Here is an 18,894-nt window from a genome sequence, read left to right on the forward strand (position 1 = left end):
GTACCTAGGAGTCTCTTGCTAGAAAAGGAAGGTGAGGATATGAGCAAAGTATCCTAGGCTATATTCATCTGAGGCCAGGAGTATTGGAGCTTATTTAATAGAAGAATTCTCAGAATAGCTCTGGAGCCTCCATCTTAGCCTGGTAGGTAAAGAACTCTAGGCGGGTGATTTTTGCTCTGACTATAGTATATTGAAAATAATTTTTTTTTTTTTTTGAGATGGAGTCGCTCCGTTGCCCAGGCTGGAGTACAGTGGCGTGAGTTATTGGCTTACTGCAACCTCTACCCGACCCCCCACAACCCCCCGCCCTGGGTTCAAGCATTCTACCTCAGCCTCCTGAGTAGCTGGGATTACAGGCAGGCACTACCATGCCCGGCTAATTTTTGTTTTTTTTTTTTTTTTTGTTTTTTTTTGAGACGGAGTCTCGCCTGTTGCCCGGGCTGGAGTGCGGTGGCCGGATCTCAGCTCACTGCAAGCTCCGCCTCCCGGGTTTACGCCATTCTCCTGCCTCAGCCTCCCGAGTAGCTGGGACTACAGGCGCCAGCCACCTCGCCCGGCTAGCTTGTTGTATTTTTTTAGTAGAGGCGGGGTCTCACCGTGTTAGCCAGGATGGTCTCGAACTCCTGACCTCGTGATCCGTCCGTCTCCGCCTCCCAAAGTGCTGGGATTACAGGCTTGAGCCACCGCGCCCGGCTAATTTTTGTATTTTTAGTAGAGACAGGGTTTCACCATGTCTCTGGTCATGCCAGGACGGTCTCAAACTCTTGACCTTAAGTGATCTGCCTGCCTTGGCCTCCCAAAGTGCTGGGATTACAGGCGTGAGCCACCGCACCTGGCCCAATTGGGAAGAATTTAAGGGAGGAACTAAAAACTATGCATTTTAGTTGGGGGTAGGGAAGAAAACATTGCAGTTTATCAGTTGAAATTTTATCAGATCGGTGGTATTACTAGAAACTGTGTCACATCTAATTACTACAAATAATTTAGGTCTTGATTGCCTAAACTCTTAATTTCTAGCTCTGGAGTGCCTAGTTATGATACTGAGGAATGGAGATATACATTGCCATCCTTTGAAAGAATTTTGAAATTTGAATATTTCTCCATGAACCATATACTAATATAGGAGGACGAATGAGCTAATTTTTTTTTTTTTTTTTGAGATAGGGACCTGCTCTGTCACCCAGGCTGGAGTGCAGTGGCACGATCTCAGCCCACTTCAACCTCCGCCCCCGAGGCTCAAGGATCCTCCTACCTCAGCCTCCCTAGTAGCTGGACCACAGGCGTGCACCACCACACCCAGCTATTTTTTTGTATTTTTAGTGGAGATGGGGGGTCTCACCATGTTGCCCAGCCTGGTCTCGAACTCCCTGAGCTCAAGCAATCCACCTGCCTTGGCCTCACAAAATTCTGGGTTTATAGTCATGAGACACCACACCCAGCCTTCAAGATTTAAGCAAAATTTTTTATTCCAGAGTATGAATTACATACTATTTTATCCTTCAGTAACATTGTTTTTTTAGAGGCAGGATCTGGCTATGTTGCTCAGGCTGGAATGCAGTGGATTCACAGGTGCAACAATAGGGCACCACAGCCTTGAACTCCTGGTCTCCAGTGATCCTTCTGTTTCAGCCTCCCAAATAGTTGGGACTACAGGCGCACACCACCATACCCAGCTGTTCTTTAGTGACATTTTAATGCGACTGAATTTTAAAAGGAAGACTGAAATTGCACACTGCCTGTCTGCCTTAGATACTTCTTGGGAGCAGGAATCATGTCTTACTCAGTGTTGTATCTGGAACATATAGCCCTAGGGCAAGTGTATAAATGTTTTTTGAATGAACAAATGAATTAAATATTGCTTTGTTTGAAATGTTGTCTTAGTAGTACATAATTTCTTAAAACACAGAATTTCATGTATTTTTTAAATATACCTTATATTTTATACACAAACATTATGTGTAATACTTATTTGGGGTTCACTTAGGTTCTCTTATGAGAGAAATATTCCTGTTGCTTCGTCATTCACAAAAATGGCCACTAAAGAATTAAAATTTTGTCACTAAAATAAATTTCTGAATATTAAGATATTTATGAGTAAGCTGAATCTAGTGGTAAAGGTATGCTTGGAAGCTCTCAAAAACTGGTTACCCTAGAGTAGAGATGCAGGGGTCAGAAAGAAATTCTACATGTTTATTATTTCTACAATTGATTTGACTTAGGAAGTGACATTACACAGTGTAATTTGCTGTCTTAATCACTGGAAACTAAATATGATTTAACAGTATTTTACAGTGCTCTACTTGGCAAGGGTATTTTTCTGTCTTTGCTGGTAAGAAAATGAAATTTGGTGATCTAGTCTCCAAGTACATCAGTGTCAGCAAGGTTTAGGTTTTGTGGCTATACTGTCTTGGAATGCTGTGCTCATCAGAGTAGGCCATGTTGAAAGGAAAAGTATGTGTGATGAATGGTTACCTGGGCCCAGTTCCCAGGAATCCTTAGTCATGTATAGCATGATGTCTCCTGTACCCTCTCTCTTCAGGGCTTTCCAGGCTTATGATGCCACGATGCCAAATGTGGATTTAACTGCAGCTTCTTTTGTCTTTTTTATACACATATTACCTTAGTCTTTTGATTTCTAGGTAAGTTTAAATCCTTGGGAAGCCAACACTCTTGCCTTGTTTCCAACCTCCAGGGACCCCATGTGCTTAAGGTGGGTGATGGAGCAAGATGAGAAACCTGTTGCTGATGATAGTGCAGTGTGTGCAACAAGGAGGACATTTTTGCAGCACCCTCTTTATTTATTTATTTATTTTTGAGATGGAGTTTCGCTTTGTCACTCAGGCTGGAGTGCAGTGGCATGAGCTCTTGGCTGGCTGCAACCTATGCCTCCCAGGTTCAAGTAATTCTCGTGCCTCAGCCTCCCAAGTAGCTGGGACTACAGGCACGTGCCACAACACCTGGATAATTTTTTATTTTTTGTAGAGACGGAGTTTCGCCGTGCTGGCCAGGCTGATCTTGAACTCCTGGCCTCAGGTGACCCGCCCACCTCTACCTTCCAAAGTGCTGGGATTACAGGTGTGAACCACCGTGCCCAGCTGCAGCACCTTCTTGTAGCCTTCTTTCCCAGTGCTTTCTCAACTTGGCTTTACTTAGTTTTTTGGTTTGGTTTGGTTTGGTTTGGTTTTTTAGGGCTCTTACATAGGCTTGGAAGTTCAAAGTTAGAAGACTGGAGCTCTTTAACATAACAATGACGGCTTTTGGTTTTGGCTAAACTGTCTGGATTATTTAAACAATGGTTACTTATTTTTTAAAGAATGCTTCACGAAATCAATATTTCAAGTGCAAAGAAAGTTCTTGGGTAAAAGTATAGTTCATTTTGACTACTTATTTTTATTTATTTGTTTTTTGAGACGGCATCTCACTCTGTCGCTCAGGCTGGAGTGCAGTGGCGCGATCTCGGCTCACTGCAGGCTCCGCCTCCCGGGTTCACGCCATTTTCCTGCCTCAGCCTCCTGAGTAGCTGGGACTACGGGCGCCCGCCATCACGCTCGGCTAATTTTTTTTGTATTTTTTAGTAGAGACAGGGTTTCACGGTGTTAGCCAGGATGGTCTTGATCTCCTGACCCCGTGATCCTCCCGCTTCGGCCTCCCAAAGTGCTGGGATTACAGGCGTGAGCCACCGCGCCGGGCCTGACCTCTTATTTTTTTATTTCCTTATTCCAGCTACAAGACCAGAAGGAAAACGAATTAATGCTTCCTGTCATTTTGGAAAGTACTTAGAAACTTTAAATATTGACAGTTAAACTGCCTGACAGCTCAGTGGAACTCCTGTTTTGAACACATTGCAGTTAGGATTATGTAGTTACATTTTGTTAGAGTTTGAAATATATAAAAATGACTCATTAGGTTGTTAATAATGAACCTAGCAGTGTGTATCTCTTACATTTATCTTTATTTCTTTTTTTTTTTTTTAAATAAAGATGGAGTCTTGCTATGTTGCCCAGGCTGGTCTTGAACTCCGGGGGTCAAGCACTCCTCCTACCTTGTCCTCCCAAAGTGCTGGGATTACAGGCATGAGCCACTGAACCCAGCCCATTTCTTTTAAAGATTAATAACTTTTTATTACCTGTTGAATACTTTACCTGTTGATTATTATATGTATAGTTGCTTGAGCTGTCAGTCATTGTAGCATTTGGAGCATAAAATACATGTATTTAGCAATGTAGTCCCCTGGTAAGTGTTGGGAAATCCCCAGATGCCTTTGTGAAATGCATAGATTAGCAGGTTGTTCCATGAGTATAATTCAGGAAAAGAATGAATTAATCAGAAATTTGAAGGATCTGAAAATGGCCATCATATGACTTTTACAGTAGCTAAAAGAATAGCATATTTTGTACTATAGACAACTTATTCAATTCCTTTAAATATTTATTGTTTTATATTGTACCTATTATGGCAGGAAGACTATTGTACAGCCAATTTAGACACTTAGGTTCTTTGTAGCTAACTATGTGATCTTGGGCAAGTCATTTGGCCTCTTAGAGCTTCATTTTCTTCAAACACAGCAAGAACTACTATGTGAGGGGACTTCAAAAAAAAAAACTCATGGAAAATACATATTATGAAAAAACTGCAGAATTTCAAAATTTTTTTATGTACCAAAATAGACTTGCACTAACTTGTCATAACATGTCTGAACAGGATGCAGTTTGAGGCACTAAGAAGGATAAGACATCAGTTTGAAAAGAGCCCCTATCAGAGCAGCATAAGTTCTGCTAAAATTGAAGCAAACACAAACATAAAATTTATGGTGAAGCTGAGTGAAAGAATGGTGAAATCACTTTACGTAAAGTTTATGGGGACAGTGCCGCAAATAAATAATTGGATAGCATTTTAAGAAGGGACAAGATGATGTTGAAGATGAAGCCTGTAGCAGACTGTCCAGTTTGTAAGGAAAAAATTAATCTTGTTCCATGCAGTAATTGAAGAGGAATGATGATTAACAGCACAAATAATAGCCAGCACCATAGACATCTCAATTGGTTCAGCTTACACGGTTCTGACTGAAAAACTGAAGTTGGCTGGGCGTGGTGGCTCACGCCTGTTATCCCAGCACTTTCAGAGGCCAAAGTGGGTGGATCACCTGAGGTGAGGAGTTCGAGAACAGCCTGGCCAACATGACAAAACCCCGTCTCCACTAAAAATACAAAAATAAAAATAGCCAGGTGTGGTGGTGCATGCCTGTAGTCCCAGCTACTTGGGAGGTTGAGGCAGGGGAATCACTTGAACCCAGGAGGTGGAGGTTGCAGTAAGCCAAGATTGTGCCATTGCACTCTAGCCTGGGTGACAAGAGCGAAACTCTGTCTCAAAAAAAAAAAAAAAAAAAAAAACTAAACTAAAGTTGAGCAGCTTTCTATCAAATGGGTACCAAAACCATTGCACCCAAATCAGCTGCAGACAAGTGTAGAGCATTCAGTGGAAATTTTAAACAAGTGGGAGCAAGATCCTGAAGCATGTCTTTGAAGAATTTTAACAGGAGATGAAACATGGCTTTACCAATATGATCCTGAAGACAAAGCACAATCAAAGCAGTGGCTACCAGGAGGTAGAAGTGGTCCAGTCAAAGCAAAAGCAGACTGTTTAAGAGCAAAGGTCAAGGCAGCAGTTTTTGGGGGATGCTCAGGGCATTCTGCTTGTTGACTTTCTGGAGGACCAAAGAATGACAGCATCAGCTTATTTGAAAGTGTTTTTGAGAAAGTTAACCAAAGCTTTAGTAAAAAAAATACCCAGGAAAACTTCACCAGAGAGTCCTACTCCATCATGATAATGTTCCTGCTCATTCCTCTCATCAAACAAGGGCAATGTTGTGAGAATTTTGAGAAGAAGTCATTCATTATCATTAAATATGCTGATTTGGCTCCTTGGCCGTTCTTGTTTCCCAATCTTAAAAATCTATGAAGGAGGCAGAGCATCTAGGCTGAGGCAGGAGAATCGCTTGAACCCAGGAGTCGGAGGTTGCAGTGAGCCAAGACTGTGCCACTGCACTACAGCTGAGTGACAGAGTGAGACTCCATCTTAAGAAGAAAAAAACTATGAGGGGTACCCATTTTTCTTCAGTTAATAATGTAAAAGAGACTGCATTAGGTCGGGCGCGGTGGCTCAAGCCTGTAATCCCAGCACCTTGGGAGGCCAAGACGGGCGAATCACGAGGTCAGGAGATCGAGACCATCTTGGCTAACATGGTGAAACCCCGTCTCTACTAAAAAATACAAAAACCTAGCTGGGCGAGGTGGCGGGCGCCTGTAGTCCCAGCTACACGGGAGGCTGAGACAGGAGAATGGCATAAACCCGGGAGGCGGAGCTTGCAGTGAGCTGAGATCCGGCCACTGCACTCCAGCCCAGGCGACAGAGCAAGACTCCGTCTCAAAAAAAAAAAAAAAAGAGACTGCATTAAAATGTTTCAATTCCCATGACCCCCAGTTCTTTAGGGATGGGCTAAATGGCTGGTATCATGGCTTACAAAAGGGTCTTGACCTTGGAGATTATGTTGAGAAATAACATTTATATTTTTAATTTTTATCTTTTAATTCCATTTTTCCATGAACTTTTTGAAGTCCCCTCATATGTATGTTGCCTATAGCTTTCCAAGTGATTTCACATAAATTATTTATTCCTTACAGTGCTCAAATAAAAAATGAAATTGAGGGATAGATACAGTAAGTGAGTTGTCTAAGATTACATAGTCTGAGAGAACCAGACTGAGACCCTAAACCAACCCTTCTCTCCCCACATCGAGCACTGTCCTCACTGGCATCATGTATGAGAAGATTGGATTGGCTGTCTACATCTACATGTATATAATATCTACAATTATATTCTATGATTTTTGTTTCTGTTTTGTTTTTTATAGCATCTGAAGTGATTTGCCATTGCCTATTTTATTTGCTTTTTCCTCAAAATGTGCTTTAGGGTTGCTATTTTTAGTGTCTTTTTTTTTTCTGCCTGAAAGTACATTTTAAAAGTTAATGGTATGGAATTTCATTATTGTGATAAGATTTTATATTAATTGTGCTGTTAGGAGTTTTGACTTGTTTTGTTTTGTTTTTTTGGTAACATTGTAGCCTACAGTGTAAACCCTGAAAATGATTCCAGAAATGTATTTGGGGTTAAGATTCACATGTCTTAGGTTAGTTATATACTAACTTATTTTAAGATGAAAAGAGAGAGCTAATTTTTTTATTTTAAAATTATTTTTAGTTTTTTTTAGATTGGAAGGCCAGTGTGGGAGGATCACTTGAGCCCAGAAGTTTGAGACCAGCCTGGGCAACATAGCAAGACCCCGTCTCTGTAAAAACTTTTAAAATTAGCTAGGTGCTGGTACATGCCTGTAGCCCCAGCTGCCCAGGAGGCTAAGGCAGGAGCATTGCTAGAGCCCAGGAGTTTGAGGCTGCAGTGAGCCGTGATCACACCACTGCAATCCAGCCTGAGTGACAGAGTGAGCACTGGCTAATTTTAAAATTTTCTGTAAAGACTCACTATGTTGGGTCTCACTATGTTGCCCAGGCTAGTCTTGAACTCCTGGCCTCAAGCAGTCCTTCCAATCTCAGCCTCTCAAGGCGCTGGGATTAAGGTGTGAGCTACTGTGCTGGTCAGGAGAAAATTTTTTTATTCACAAATAATGTTCACAGTAATAATTTACTTTAAACTTTCTTAAAGTAAAAAGAACCGGCTGGGCACAGTGGCTCACACCTGTAATCCCAGCACTTTGGGAGGCCGAGGTGGGTGAATCCCTTGAGGCCAGGAGTTCAAGACCAGCCTGGCCAACATTGCAAAAGCCCCATCTCTACTAAAAATACAAAATTAGCCAGGTGTGGTAGCACATGCCTGTAACTCCAGCTACTTGGGAGGCTGAGGCATGAGAATCTCTTGAACCCGGGAGGCAGAGGCTGCAGCAAGCTCTGAGGTGGCGCCATTGCACTCCAGCTTGGGTGACAGAGCAAGACTCTGTCTCAAAAAAACAAAAAATAAACAAACAAAAAAACAACAGAAAAAGAACTTATACATGTAAGAATTTAAATTAGTGATGAAAGAAGAAAGTGTAAAAAGTACTCCAGTAAGCCAGGCATGGTGGTGCATGTATGTAGTCCCAGCTACTCAGGAGGCTGAGGCAGGAGTATCACTTGAGACCAGGAATTAAAGACCAGCCTGAGCAAAATAGGTAATTTTTTTTAAAAAGTAGTCTGTGTTCCTTAAATTTAGGTTTCATACATTCTTAGAATTATAATACTTTTTCATGGCTGGGCATAGTGGTGCATGCCTGTAATCCCAGCTGTTTGGGAGGCTGAGGCAGGCAGATTACTTGAGGTCAGGAGTTTGAGACCAATCTGGCCAACATGGTAACACCCTGTCTGTAATAAAAATATAAAAATTAGCTGGACATGGTGGCAAGGGCCTGTAGTCTTAGCTACTCAGGAGGCTGAGGCAAGAGAATCGCTTGAACACAGGAGGTTGCAGTGAACTGAAATCGCGCCACTGCACTCCAGCCTGGGTGACAGAGCAAGACTCAAAAAAAAAAAAAAAAAATTGTAATGCTTTTTCAGATGTCTTTGAAGAGGAGAATTTCGCCTTGTATTAGATAGTCCAATACTTTAATCTTAGCAATCTCAGAGCAAAAGCCTCTTTGGATGCCAATAAGACTTGTCTCTCAGTTGCCTAGTATGCAAAGACTGGGCCTTAAATGTTTTGCTCCTCTAAAGCATTTAAATTTAAGAGATGAACCTGCTAATTTGTCCTAAAAGTTACATATGTCTTTTAATATAGTCATGGCTGAAAAATGGCTAAGACGGTCAGCACCTGACTCTAGTTTTAAATGAACTGAGAAAATAATCCTTCAGAAAATTCATTGATGTTGTCCACATACCTGTGATCTTACCTCTTGAGAGGAAAATGTCAGTGCTTTTATCATTGGAACTCAGTTTGGGACTTACCACTATTAATTGGAGGTTCCAGAATATCTGTTCTTCATTCCTTGTTTTGTTCTTGTTTTATATGGATTTTGTTTCCGGAATCTGAAATTCTATCATTCTGTGTCTCCCTCTGGAAAGAACTCAATCTCTGAATCATTGAATTTCTATTAATCAGTTTGTTTAAATAGACTATCTTTCTTGATAACTTGTGCAAAATAGGTTAAACAAATCCCTTTTTTTTTTTTTTTTTAATAGAGCAGGTTAAAAATTAGAGGTAAGCAGAAGCTTTTGCTTTTTGTCTTTTCCAACTATAACTGGAAATAGGATGTTTCTCTAAGTTTTAGTAAAGGATTTCATTCTATATGTGGTCAATTCATGATCCCTTTCACAAACACTGCTGCCCACCATTAAGTCTCTTATCACAGGCATTTTCAAAATTATGCCATAAAATGCATGTTGAGACTCTCTGGATCTCAAATGTACAGAAATCATATCTAAATGTCAATTCCTGAGTTAAGGAACTGACAATTATGGCACTTTCAGTCTCTATTAATATTTAGAAGGCAAGAGATTATTATATTGTTTATGTTACTCCTTATGTGTCTATAGACTTAAATACTTGTTGAAAAGCATTTGTTGTATTGGGGCTGTATGTTTCTGCCATTATACTTACTTGCTTACCTGATTTAAAGTTGTCCTTTAATTGTTTTGGGCTGTATCTACAGTTTGAAATTTAGCACTATCCTCTGTGTACTATGCACCAAAGATGACATTTCAATGCATTGTTCAGTTACTACACAGCTCCTATTTGTCTATAATAAAGCTGTATGACTGGGTCCATTTATTTCTGTATTAGTTATTTTATAGTATCCATTTGAATGATGATAATTAATATAAAAAGGCAAATTTTCCAAATTCATTTGTGTCTCCTCTGGGCATTTCTTTGGGTTGTGTTTGTATGCACATTTTTGCTTCTGATTTTAAAATAATTTTCCTTTGTTGTAGGATGAGCAATTCTTAGGTTTTGGCTCAGATGAAGAAGTCAGAGTGCGAAGTCCCACAAGGTCTCCTTCAGGTACGGCCAATTAAGTGCATGGTGCCTTTAAGTTTTATTTGTTAGGAGATTGTGGCTTCCCCTTGCCTTCTTTGCATGTAAAGGATGCTCTACCGTACTGGGGTTAGGAAATGGCTTATGAGCTAGACTTCTTTATGGGACTCTTCTCTATCAGGCCACATTGGGCTTATTCTTTCTCTCTGGGAACAACTTGGGGCATGGGAAGTAGGTTTCTACAGAATTACTGGGAAATCTGGTAGGCAAACTGAAGGTAACCTACTAAAAGCATCCTCAGATTTACACATTTTGTGTTATGTGGTAGTGTATATGTCTTTGGGAATAATTTGGCCATTATTTTTTTCAGATTAAATTTGGTCTACTGTTGTCAAAGAACCAAAAACAAAATATTGGCATATGTGAAACATTTTTACCTGATTCTTGAAAGGCTGTATTAAAATAAAAAAAAAATGGAAAATTAGCAATATTTGTCATCATTCTCACCAACAAAATATCTAGAATATCTTGAAATTCTAGACTTACAAGCAGTTTCCTAAGAGAAGACCCTCAATGGAAATAACATTTAATGGCTTGCAGAATTCAGTTCTATATAGGAGAAAGCTATGCATCTTTTGATGAAAATGCTTTCCCTATCTGTGCTGCCATTCTGACTTTATATATGGTTTTCTTTGATTTTATGTAGATAGACACTCCAGCTAAATATGATATTGTTAGCTGTTTCTGCTTTTTGACATTGACTTAGCTTGTGATGTGTGCTAGCATTAGGGTCTCACTTAAGAGTCATCATATATTATTATCTAATTCAAACATCCAAGTTGACAGTTTTTCTTTTCTTAAATAGGGGTGGTATTGCCATTCTAGTTGGGGGGAGTTGGGCGGTAGTGTCCCAGTATCTGTGCTATTCAGACAGTAGCAGTGTTCTCTTTAACATGTGATGAAGTCTTAAAACTTCATATAGGAAAGGAATTTGAGAGATCATCTGGGTTTTTTTTGTGTTTATAGATGATAAAATGAGGTCCATAAAATATATGAGTAATGATTTATAACCAGTTTGAGAGTTCTTTGGATCAGGGAAGTTAGCAGCAGTGCTGGGACTCTTCTCTGTTCTGCTGCTTCTACTTGTCTACCAAAAGCATTTTTAAAAAGTAGGATAGAAGAGGTTTTCAGAATTGATAAAGCCCTCTGATTGGCCAGGTTCAAGTCTACCACAATGGTAAGGAATCGTTTGATATATTTCCGGGCAGGAGTTGTTTTGTTTGTTTGTTGTTCTTGTTTTTGAAACAGAGTCTCACTCTGTCACCCAGACTCCGGGCAGGAGTTTTATTTTGTTAATTCACAACGTTTTCATGATAGTTTTCTCTTAAGTTTTTTTTCTTGACTACCAGTCTACCTTGAATGTTGTCTTCTTTTCTAAGAAACCATCTTGATATGTTTCATTATTTGAGAAATGAAACATGGTTTCTCTGCTGTCTCCTAGTTTATTACCTTTGTTGTAATTAGAATATGTTGAGAAAGGAGCTGTGAATCCTTAGTCTATTAAAGGAACTCTCATAAATTAATTGATGAGGAATGCATTTATATTTAGAAATCTCAACAATAAAATCTTTGTTGACTTCTGTTCTGTTAGAAAGTAGTTCCATTGTAAAAAATGTTCATCATAATGGCGTAAATCTCCTTTGGTGCCTATTAAGGGAAGTTTTAATCTCAGAAGAATGTTATCAAGAGGGAAGAGAAGATTTGATAAAATAGCCAAGTTACTACTTTTTAAAATGTAGGCTTATACAAGGTGTTTTAAAAACAGTCTTGTTTTCTTGAATGGCTTGAAAAGTAGCAAACTGAGCTTATTTATACATTGGAAAATTCCTTTTATTTAGAACAGAACTTTGATTTATTAAGTTGTCACTTTGCTGTTTACATCAGTTAAGGTTAAATCTTTTTGCAACTTGAGACTAACTAGCTCAAGAACCTTTAGGCAGGGGAGTAGATTTAGTAGACACATCGTTATGTTACTTCACTGATTAGTTCACATGCCACTGAATTCAGTGATCTTATTCTGATGTGTCATGAATGAACATTTTTCTGTTCAGTAAAACTTTTCTTAGTCTACTTTGGGAAAACAGATTGAAATATGGTACTCTGAACTGCCCAGGGAGTTGGTATGTTGATGATTGAAGAGCAGCGTGTTCAAATTTGTTCAAAGCCAGAATTCTGAATTGAAAAGATGGGATGACTGACTAGAAGCATGTTCTTAAATGTTAATCTTGGTGGCTAGGATATGGCAAGGAAGTTCAGATGTTTTTTTCTTTACAATTCCTTTGAATTCAGAAAAAACCTTCTTGCTCATCTAAAATTGTAGGAAAATCAGTTTTGTGGATTAATTGTTCAGTGGAAAACTCTTAATTATCTTTTTGTATCAAAAAAGTAATTAAATGTTCTTTCAGGTGGCATGTTATTTGCTGACTTCTTTGAGGCAAATTTTGGGTGAAAAGAAACTAAGCACAATTAAGATGTTTGATTGACTCATTAGACTCAAGTTGAACTCAGTACAAAATGGCCAGTGCTAAGTTATATTCAGCTTAGTTAAAACCTAAACTACACAGCTAAATATATGCTCTTCATTGTTTAATTTCTATACACAGTTAAAACTAGTCCTCGAAAACCTCGTGGGAGACCTAGAAGTGGCTCTGACCGAAATTCAGCTATCCTCTCAGATCCATCTGTGTTTTCCCCTCTAAATAAATCAGAGACCAAATCTGGAGATAAGATCAAGAAGAAAGATTCTAAAAGTATAGAAAAGAAGAGAGGAAGACCTCCCACCTTCCCTGGAGTAAAAATCAAAATAACACATGGAAAGGACATTTCAGAGTTACCAAAGGGAAACAAAGAAGATAACCTGAAAAAAATTAAAAGGACACCTTCTGCTACGTTTCAGCAAGCCACAAAGATTAAAAAATTAAGAGCAGGTAAACTGTCTCCTCTCAAGTCTAAGTTTAAGACAGGGAAGCTTCAAATAGGAAGGAAGGGGGTACAGATTGTACGACGGAGAGGAAGGCCACCATCAACAGAAAGGATAAAGACCCCTTCGGGTCTCCTCATTAATTCTGAACTGGAAAAGCCCCAGAAAGTCCGGAAAGACAAGGAAGGAACACCTCCACTTACAAAAGAAGATAAGACAGTTGTCAGACAAAGCCCTCGAAGGATTAAGCCAGTTAGGATTATTCCTTCTTCGAAAAGGACAGATGCAACCATTGCTAAGCAACTCTTGCAGAGGGCAAAAAAGGGGGCTCAAAAGAAAATTGAAAAAGAAGCAGCTCAGCTGCAGGGAAGAAAGGTGAAGACACAGGTCAAAAATATTCGACAGTTCATCATGCCTGTTGTCAGTGCTATCTCCTCGCGGATCATTAAGACCCCTCGGCGGTTTATAGAGGATGAGGATTATGACCCTCCAATTAAAATTGCCCGATTAGAGTCTACACCGAATAGTAGATTCAGTGCCCCGTCCTGTGGATCTTCTGAAAAATCAAGTGCAGCTTCTCAGCACTCCTCTCAAATGTCTTCAGACTCCTCCCGATCTAGTAGCCCCAGTGTTGATACCTCCACAGACTCTCAGGCTTCTGAGGAGATTCAGGTACTTCCTGAGGAGCGGAGCGATACCCCTGAAGTTCATACTCCACTGCCCATTTCCCAGTCCCCAGAAAATGAGAGTAACGATAGGAGAAGCAGAAGGTATTCAGTGTCGGAGAGAAGTTTTGGATCCAGAACGACGAAAAAATTAACTCTACAAAGTGCCCCCCAGCAGCAGACCTCCTCGTCTCCACCTCCACCTCTGCTGACTCCACCCCCACCACTGCAGCCAGCCTCCAGTATCTCTGACCACACACCTTGGCTTATGCCTCCAACAATCCCCTTAGCATCACCATTTTTGCCTGCTTCCACTGCTCCTATGCAAGGGAAGCGAAAATCTATTTTGCGAGAACCGACATTTAGGTGGACTTCTTTAAAGCATTCTAGGTCAGAGCCACAATACTTTTCCTCAGCAAAGTATGCCAAAGAAGGTCTTATTCGCAAACCAATATTTGATAATTTCCGACCCCCTCCGCTAACTCCCGAGGACGTTGGCTTTGCGTCTGGTTTTTCTGCATCTGGTACTGCTACTTCAGCCCGATTGTTTTCGCCACTCCATTCTGGAACAAGGTTTGATATGCACAAAAGGAGCCCTCTTCTGAGAGCTCCAAGATTTACTCCAAGTGAGGCTCACTCTAGAATATTTGAGTCTGTAACCTTGCCTAGTAATCGAACTTCTGCTGGAACATCATCTTCAGGAGTATCCAATAGAAAAAGGAAAAGAAAAGTGTTTAGTCCTATTCGATCTGAACCAAGATCTCCTTCTCACTCCATGAGGACGAGAAGTGGAAGGCTTAGTACTTCTGAGCTGTCACCTCTCACCCCCCCGTCTTCTGTCTCTTCCTCGTTAAGCATTTCTGTTAGTCCTCTTGCCACTAGTGCCTTAAACCCAACTTTTACTTTTCCTTCTCATTCCCTGACTCAGTCTGGGGAATCTGCAGAGAAAAATCAGAGACCAAGGAAGCAGACTAGTGCTCCGCCAGAGCCATTTTCATCAAGTAGTCCTACTCCTCTCTTCCCTTGGTTTACCCCAGGCTCTCAGACTGAAAGAGGGAGAAATAAAGACAAGGCCCCTGAGGAGCTGTCCAAAGATCGAGATGCTGACAAGAGCGTGGAGAAGGACAAGAGTAGAGAGAGAGACCGGGAGAGAGAAAAGGAGAATAAGCGGGAGTCAAGGAAAGAGAAAAGGAAAAAGGGATCAGAAATTCAGAGTAGTTCTGCTTTGTATCCTGTGGGTAGGGTTTCCAAAGAGAAGGTTGTTGGTGAAGATGTTGCCACTTCATCTTCTGCCAAAAAAGCAACAGGGCGGAAGAAGTCTTCATCACATGATTCTGGGACTGATATTACTTCTGTGACTCTTGGGGATACAACAGCTGTCAAAACCAAAATACTTATAAAGAAAGGGAGAGGAAATCTGGAAAAAACCAACTTGGACCTCGGCCCAACTGCCCCATCCCTGGAGAAGGAGAAAACCCTCTGCCTTTCCACTCCTTCATCTAGCACTGTTAAACATTCCACTTCCTCCATAGGCTCCATGTTGGCTCAGGCAGACAAGCTTCCAATGACTGACAAGAGGGTTGCCAGCCTCCTAAAAAAGGCCAAAGCTCAGCTCTGCAAGATTGAGAAGAGTAAGAGTCTTAAACAAACTGACCAGCCCAAAGCACAGGTACTCTTTTCCACCTTGCCTGTTAAAACTAACAGTTTATTGAGCCCTTTCTATGGGCAAGTTTTAGGCTAAGTAGTTCAGTTATATCCAGTTATGAGAACCAAGAAAATATGGTGGAGGCAGTGGTATTTGCAGTAGTCCTTGAAGGACCAGTAGGATTTTGATAGGTAGAAAATGGCAGGACATAACATTCTAAGTAGAGGGAACAGTGTGGGTAGAAATGGAAAAGTAAGAAACATATTTGAGGAATATTGGATAGCTGGATTGGCACCTGTGGAAAATTGGTGAACTAAGGCTGAATGAACTAAGGTTGGGACTTAGATAATTAAACAACTCAGAGGATGCTGAGTTGTTTGTACCTTATAGGCTTGATGTAATTAAACCTGGGACTTAATTTTAAAGGTACATTTTAATAGTCAAATTGTTTTACTATCCCTGATCGAATAGAAAACCGGAGGGGAGCATTCTCTTCCTCTGAGTAGTGAGGGATTAGAGCAGTAGATAATATGTTTTTGCAGAATACAAATGAGAAGTACTGGCCGGCTGCTATGGCTCATGCCTGTAATCCTACCACTTTGGAAGGCCAAGGTGGGCAGATCACTTGAGGTCAGGAGTTTGAGACCAGCCTGGCCTGGCCAATATGGTGAAACCTCATCTCTACTAAAAAAAAAAAAAATTAGTTGGGCATGTGATACACGCCTCTATTCCCAGCTACTCGGGAGATTGAGGCAAGAGAATCACTTGAACCTGGGAGGCAGAGATAGCAGTGAGCTGGGATCCCGCCACTGCACTCAAGCCTGGGCCAATAGAGTAAGACTCTGTCTCAAAATAAATAAAGAAACAAACAGATTAGAAGCACTTAGCCTTAGGCCATGGAACAGGAAAGCTATAGAATTCAGTTAGTTAACATGATGCCAAACAGATTTTTACGAAGACCGGCATTTTTGTTTGTTTTTTTATTGTTTTGTTTGTTTATTTGTTTAACAAAGTAAGCTAGTCACTGGCCTTTTCTGAGAAGTGTTGCTAATCTTTAGGGTCTTTTGAAAAGATTGTCATGTAGTAGATGCCTATTTATGCCAGCATATCAAGTTAGAGTAAGATGGCCATAAACTTAGATTTGTAATGTTATTCAGGGCCAGGGGTGGTGGCTCACGCCTGTAATCCCAGCACTTTGGGAGGCCGAGGCGGGCGGATCACGAGGTCAGGAGATCGAGACCATCCTGGCTAACACGGTGAACCCCCGTCTCTACTAAAGATACAAAAAATTAGCCGGACATGGTGGCATGTGCCTGTAGTACCAGCTACTCGGGAGGTTGAGGCAGGAGAATCGCTTGAACCTGGGAGGCAGAGGTTGCAGTGAGCCGAGATCGCGGCACTGTACTCCAGCCTGGGTAACAGAGTGAGACCCCGTCTCAAAAAAATAAATAAATAAAATTAATGTTATTCAACCTAGGGCCATAGTTACATTTAGTAATTCTGCCAGTTGAGAATTGTAGCAGGAATATAATGGGACTTATTTTTAACACCATGTTGGATGTTTTTTGTGATAGGAGCAGTGGCTCTTTAAAATCTGAGACATTTCTGTTGTAGCCTTTTACACTTCCTTTTTTTTTTTGAGACGGAGTTTCGTTCTTGTTCCCCAGGCTGGAGTACAATGGCGTGATCTCAGCTCACTGCAACCTCCGCCTTCCAGGTTCAAGCAATTCTGCCACAGCCTCCTGAGTAGCTGAGATTATGGGCATGCGCCACCACACCCGGCTAATTTTGTATTTTTAGTAGAGACAGGGTTTCTCCATGTTGGTCAGGCTGATCTCAAACTCCCGACCTCAGATGATCCGCCCGCCTCGGCCTCCCAAAGTGCTGGGATTGCAGGCGTGAGCACTGCGCCCAGCCTATACTTTCATTTATAAGTTATTTCACTCCTACTTCTCTGTTGATCAAGGAAATACAAGAAATAGTTTTTGGTTAGATAAGCCATATTTATATCACACTGAACTTTTTGGTAATATAGACTGGCAGCTTGAATTTTGAGGGGAATTTAAAATAGTAGTGTAATTGGAAATAGAAGCTTAGTTGTTTGTTTGTTTTTAAGATAGGGTCTCACTCTGTCACCCAAGGTGGCTCAAGTGATCCTCTTGTCCCAGCCTCCTAAGTAGCTAGAATTACAAGTGTGTATTACCACACCCAGCCAATTTTTAAATTTTGGGTAGAGATGGGTTCTCGCTATGTTGCCCATACTGGTCTTGAACTCCTGGCCTCAAATGATCTTCCTACCTCAAGCTGTTTTTTATTTTTTGATTAGAGACCTTTTTTTTTGTGCTGCCAATTAGGATACGTTAATAGTTGATTTCTGTTTTGATGTGATTTATCAGCTGGGAATAATTAGAGTTGTATGTTTTGATTCTAAATCATCATGAAATTGATCAAGTATACCTCGGCTTCATTCAGTTATAATTTCAACATGTATGGTTGTTACTGTTTTTGGATTGCCTCATATTCAGGGTCAAGAAAGTGACTCATCAGAGACCTCTGTGCGAGGACCCCGGATTAAACATGTCTGCAGAAGAGCAGCTGTTGCCCTTGGCCGAAAACGAGCTGTGTTTCCTGATGACATGCCCACCCTGAGTGCCTTACCATGGGAAGAACGAGAAAAGATTTTGTCTTCCATGGGGAATGATGGTAGGTCAGGAAGGTCAACTTGGAGTCAGAACAGGCTTTTGATTTGTTTGTTGATTATTCTGGGGATGCCCAGTAGGCTCTTCATAGTTAGTCTAGGTCCTCTGAAAAACAGATGGCAAGAGGGGATTAAAAACATGAGGATTTTATTAAAGGAAATGCCTGAGAAGGGAAACGGGGAGGTAGCCAGGGAAGGCTGGGAGAGCTGTCAGACTGTGATGCCCGTCTCACCCCCATGAAGGAGAAGGGGAAGGAAGGCTAGAATCTTCCTAGACTGCTGTGCAGGTAAGAAAGGTTTAGAAAGCTGTCAAGGTGTCTTTGAGTAAAAGTGGACTGTCAGGGGAGTCTTGTGTCTCTTGGGAGCAGGTGGAGGAGTGACTCCTCCACCAAGTCACTGCCTGAAAGCCCATGGTAAGTGTGGCCTCTGCACCACTCGATTTCAGAGCACAGAAGCGGGGGCCCAGGTCAGTTGTGCTTTCTGTAGTTGGAGGTCTAGGAGGCACGTTCTCATGGCTGCCATATAGTTCTTAAGTGCAGAGTGGCCACTCAAAATGAATTTAGAGGTTTGAAGAATCCTTAGAAGCATTTGGTTTCTATTCTTGATTTTAGATTAGACTGTTTTGTTTTCAATATTTGGAATTTTGCTTTCATCGAGACGCAAGTTGTTGGCTTTTTTTTTTTTTTTTGAGACGGAGTCTCGTTGTGTCGCCCAAGCTGGAGTACAGGGGCATGATCTCAGCTTACTATAGCCTCCACTTCCTGGGTTCAAGCGATTCTCCTGCATCAGCCTCCTGAGTATCTAGGATTACAGGCATGTGCCACCATGCCCAGCTAATTTTTGTATTTTTAGTGGAGAGGGGTTTTGCTATGTTGGCCAGCTGGTCTCAAAC

General features: G+C 41.1%; 1 protein-coding gene across 5 annotated transcripts in view; it reads left to right on the forward strand.

Moving 5' to 3' along the window:
- KMT2A (lysine methyltransferase 2A) overlaps positions 1 to 18,894 on the forward strand; it is a 93,177-nt gene that overhangs the window by 23,857 nt on the left and 50,426 nt on the right. For 3 of the 5 annotated variants that reach the window (XM_050758352.1, XM_050758354.1, XM_050758355.1), the window contains 3 exons: positions 9,972 to 10,041; positions 12,678 to 15,328; positions 17,830 to 18,007. In XM_050758352.1, coding sequence (XP_050614309.1) covers positions 9,972 to 10,041; positions 12,678 to 15,328; positions 17,830 to 18,007 — 2,899 coding nt within the window. The remainder of the gene's footprint in view (positions 1 to 9,971; positions 10,042 to 12,677; positions 15,329 to 17,829; positions 18,008 to 18,894) is intronic. The other 2 variants (XM_050758357.1, XM_050758356.1) reach the window with 1 other exon arrangement.

Source organism: Macaca thibetana, chromosome 14, assembly GCF_024542745.1.
Source record: "Macaca thibetana thibetana isolate TM-01 chromosome 14, ASM2454274v1, whole genome shotgun sequence".
NCBI lineage: Eukaryota > Metazoa > Chordata > Mammalia > Primates > Cercopithecidae > Macaca > Macaca thibetana.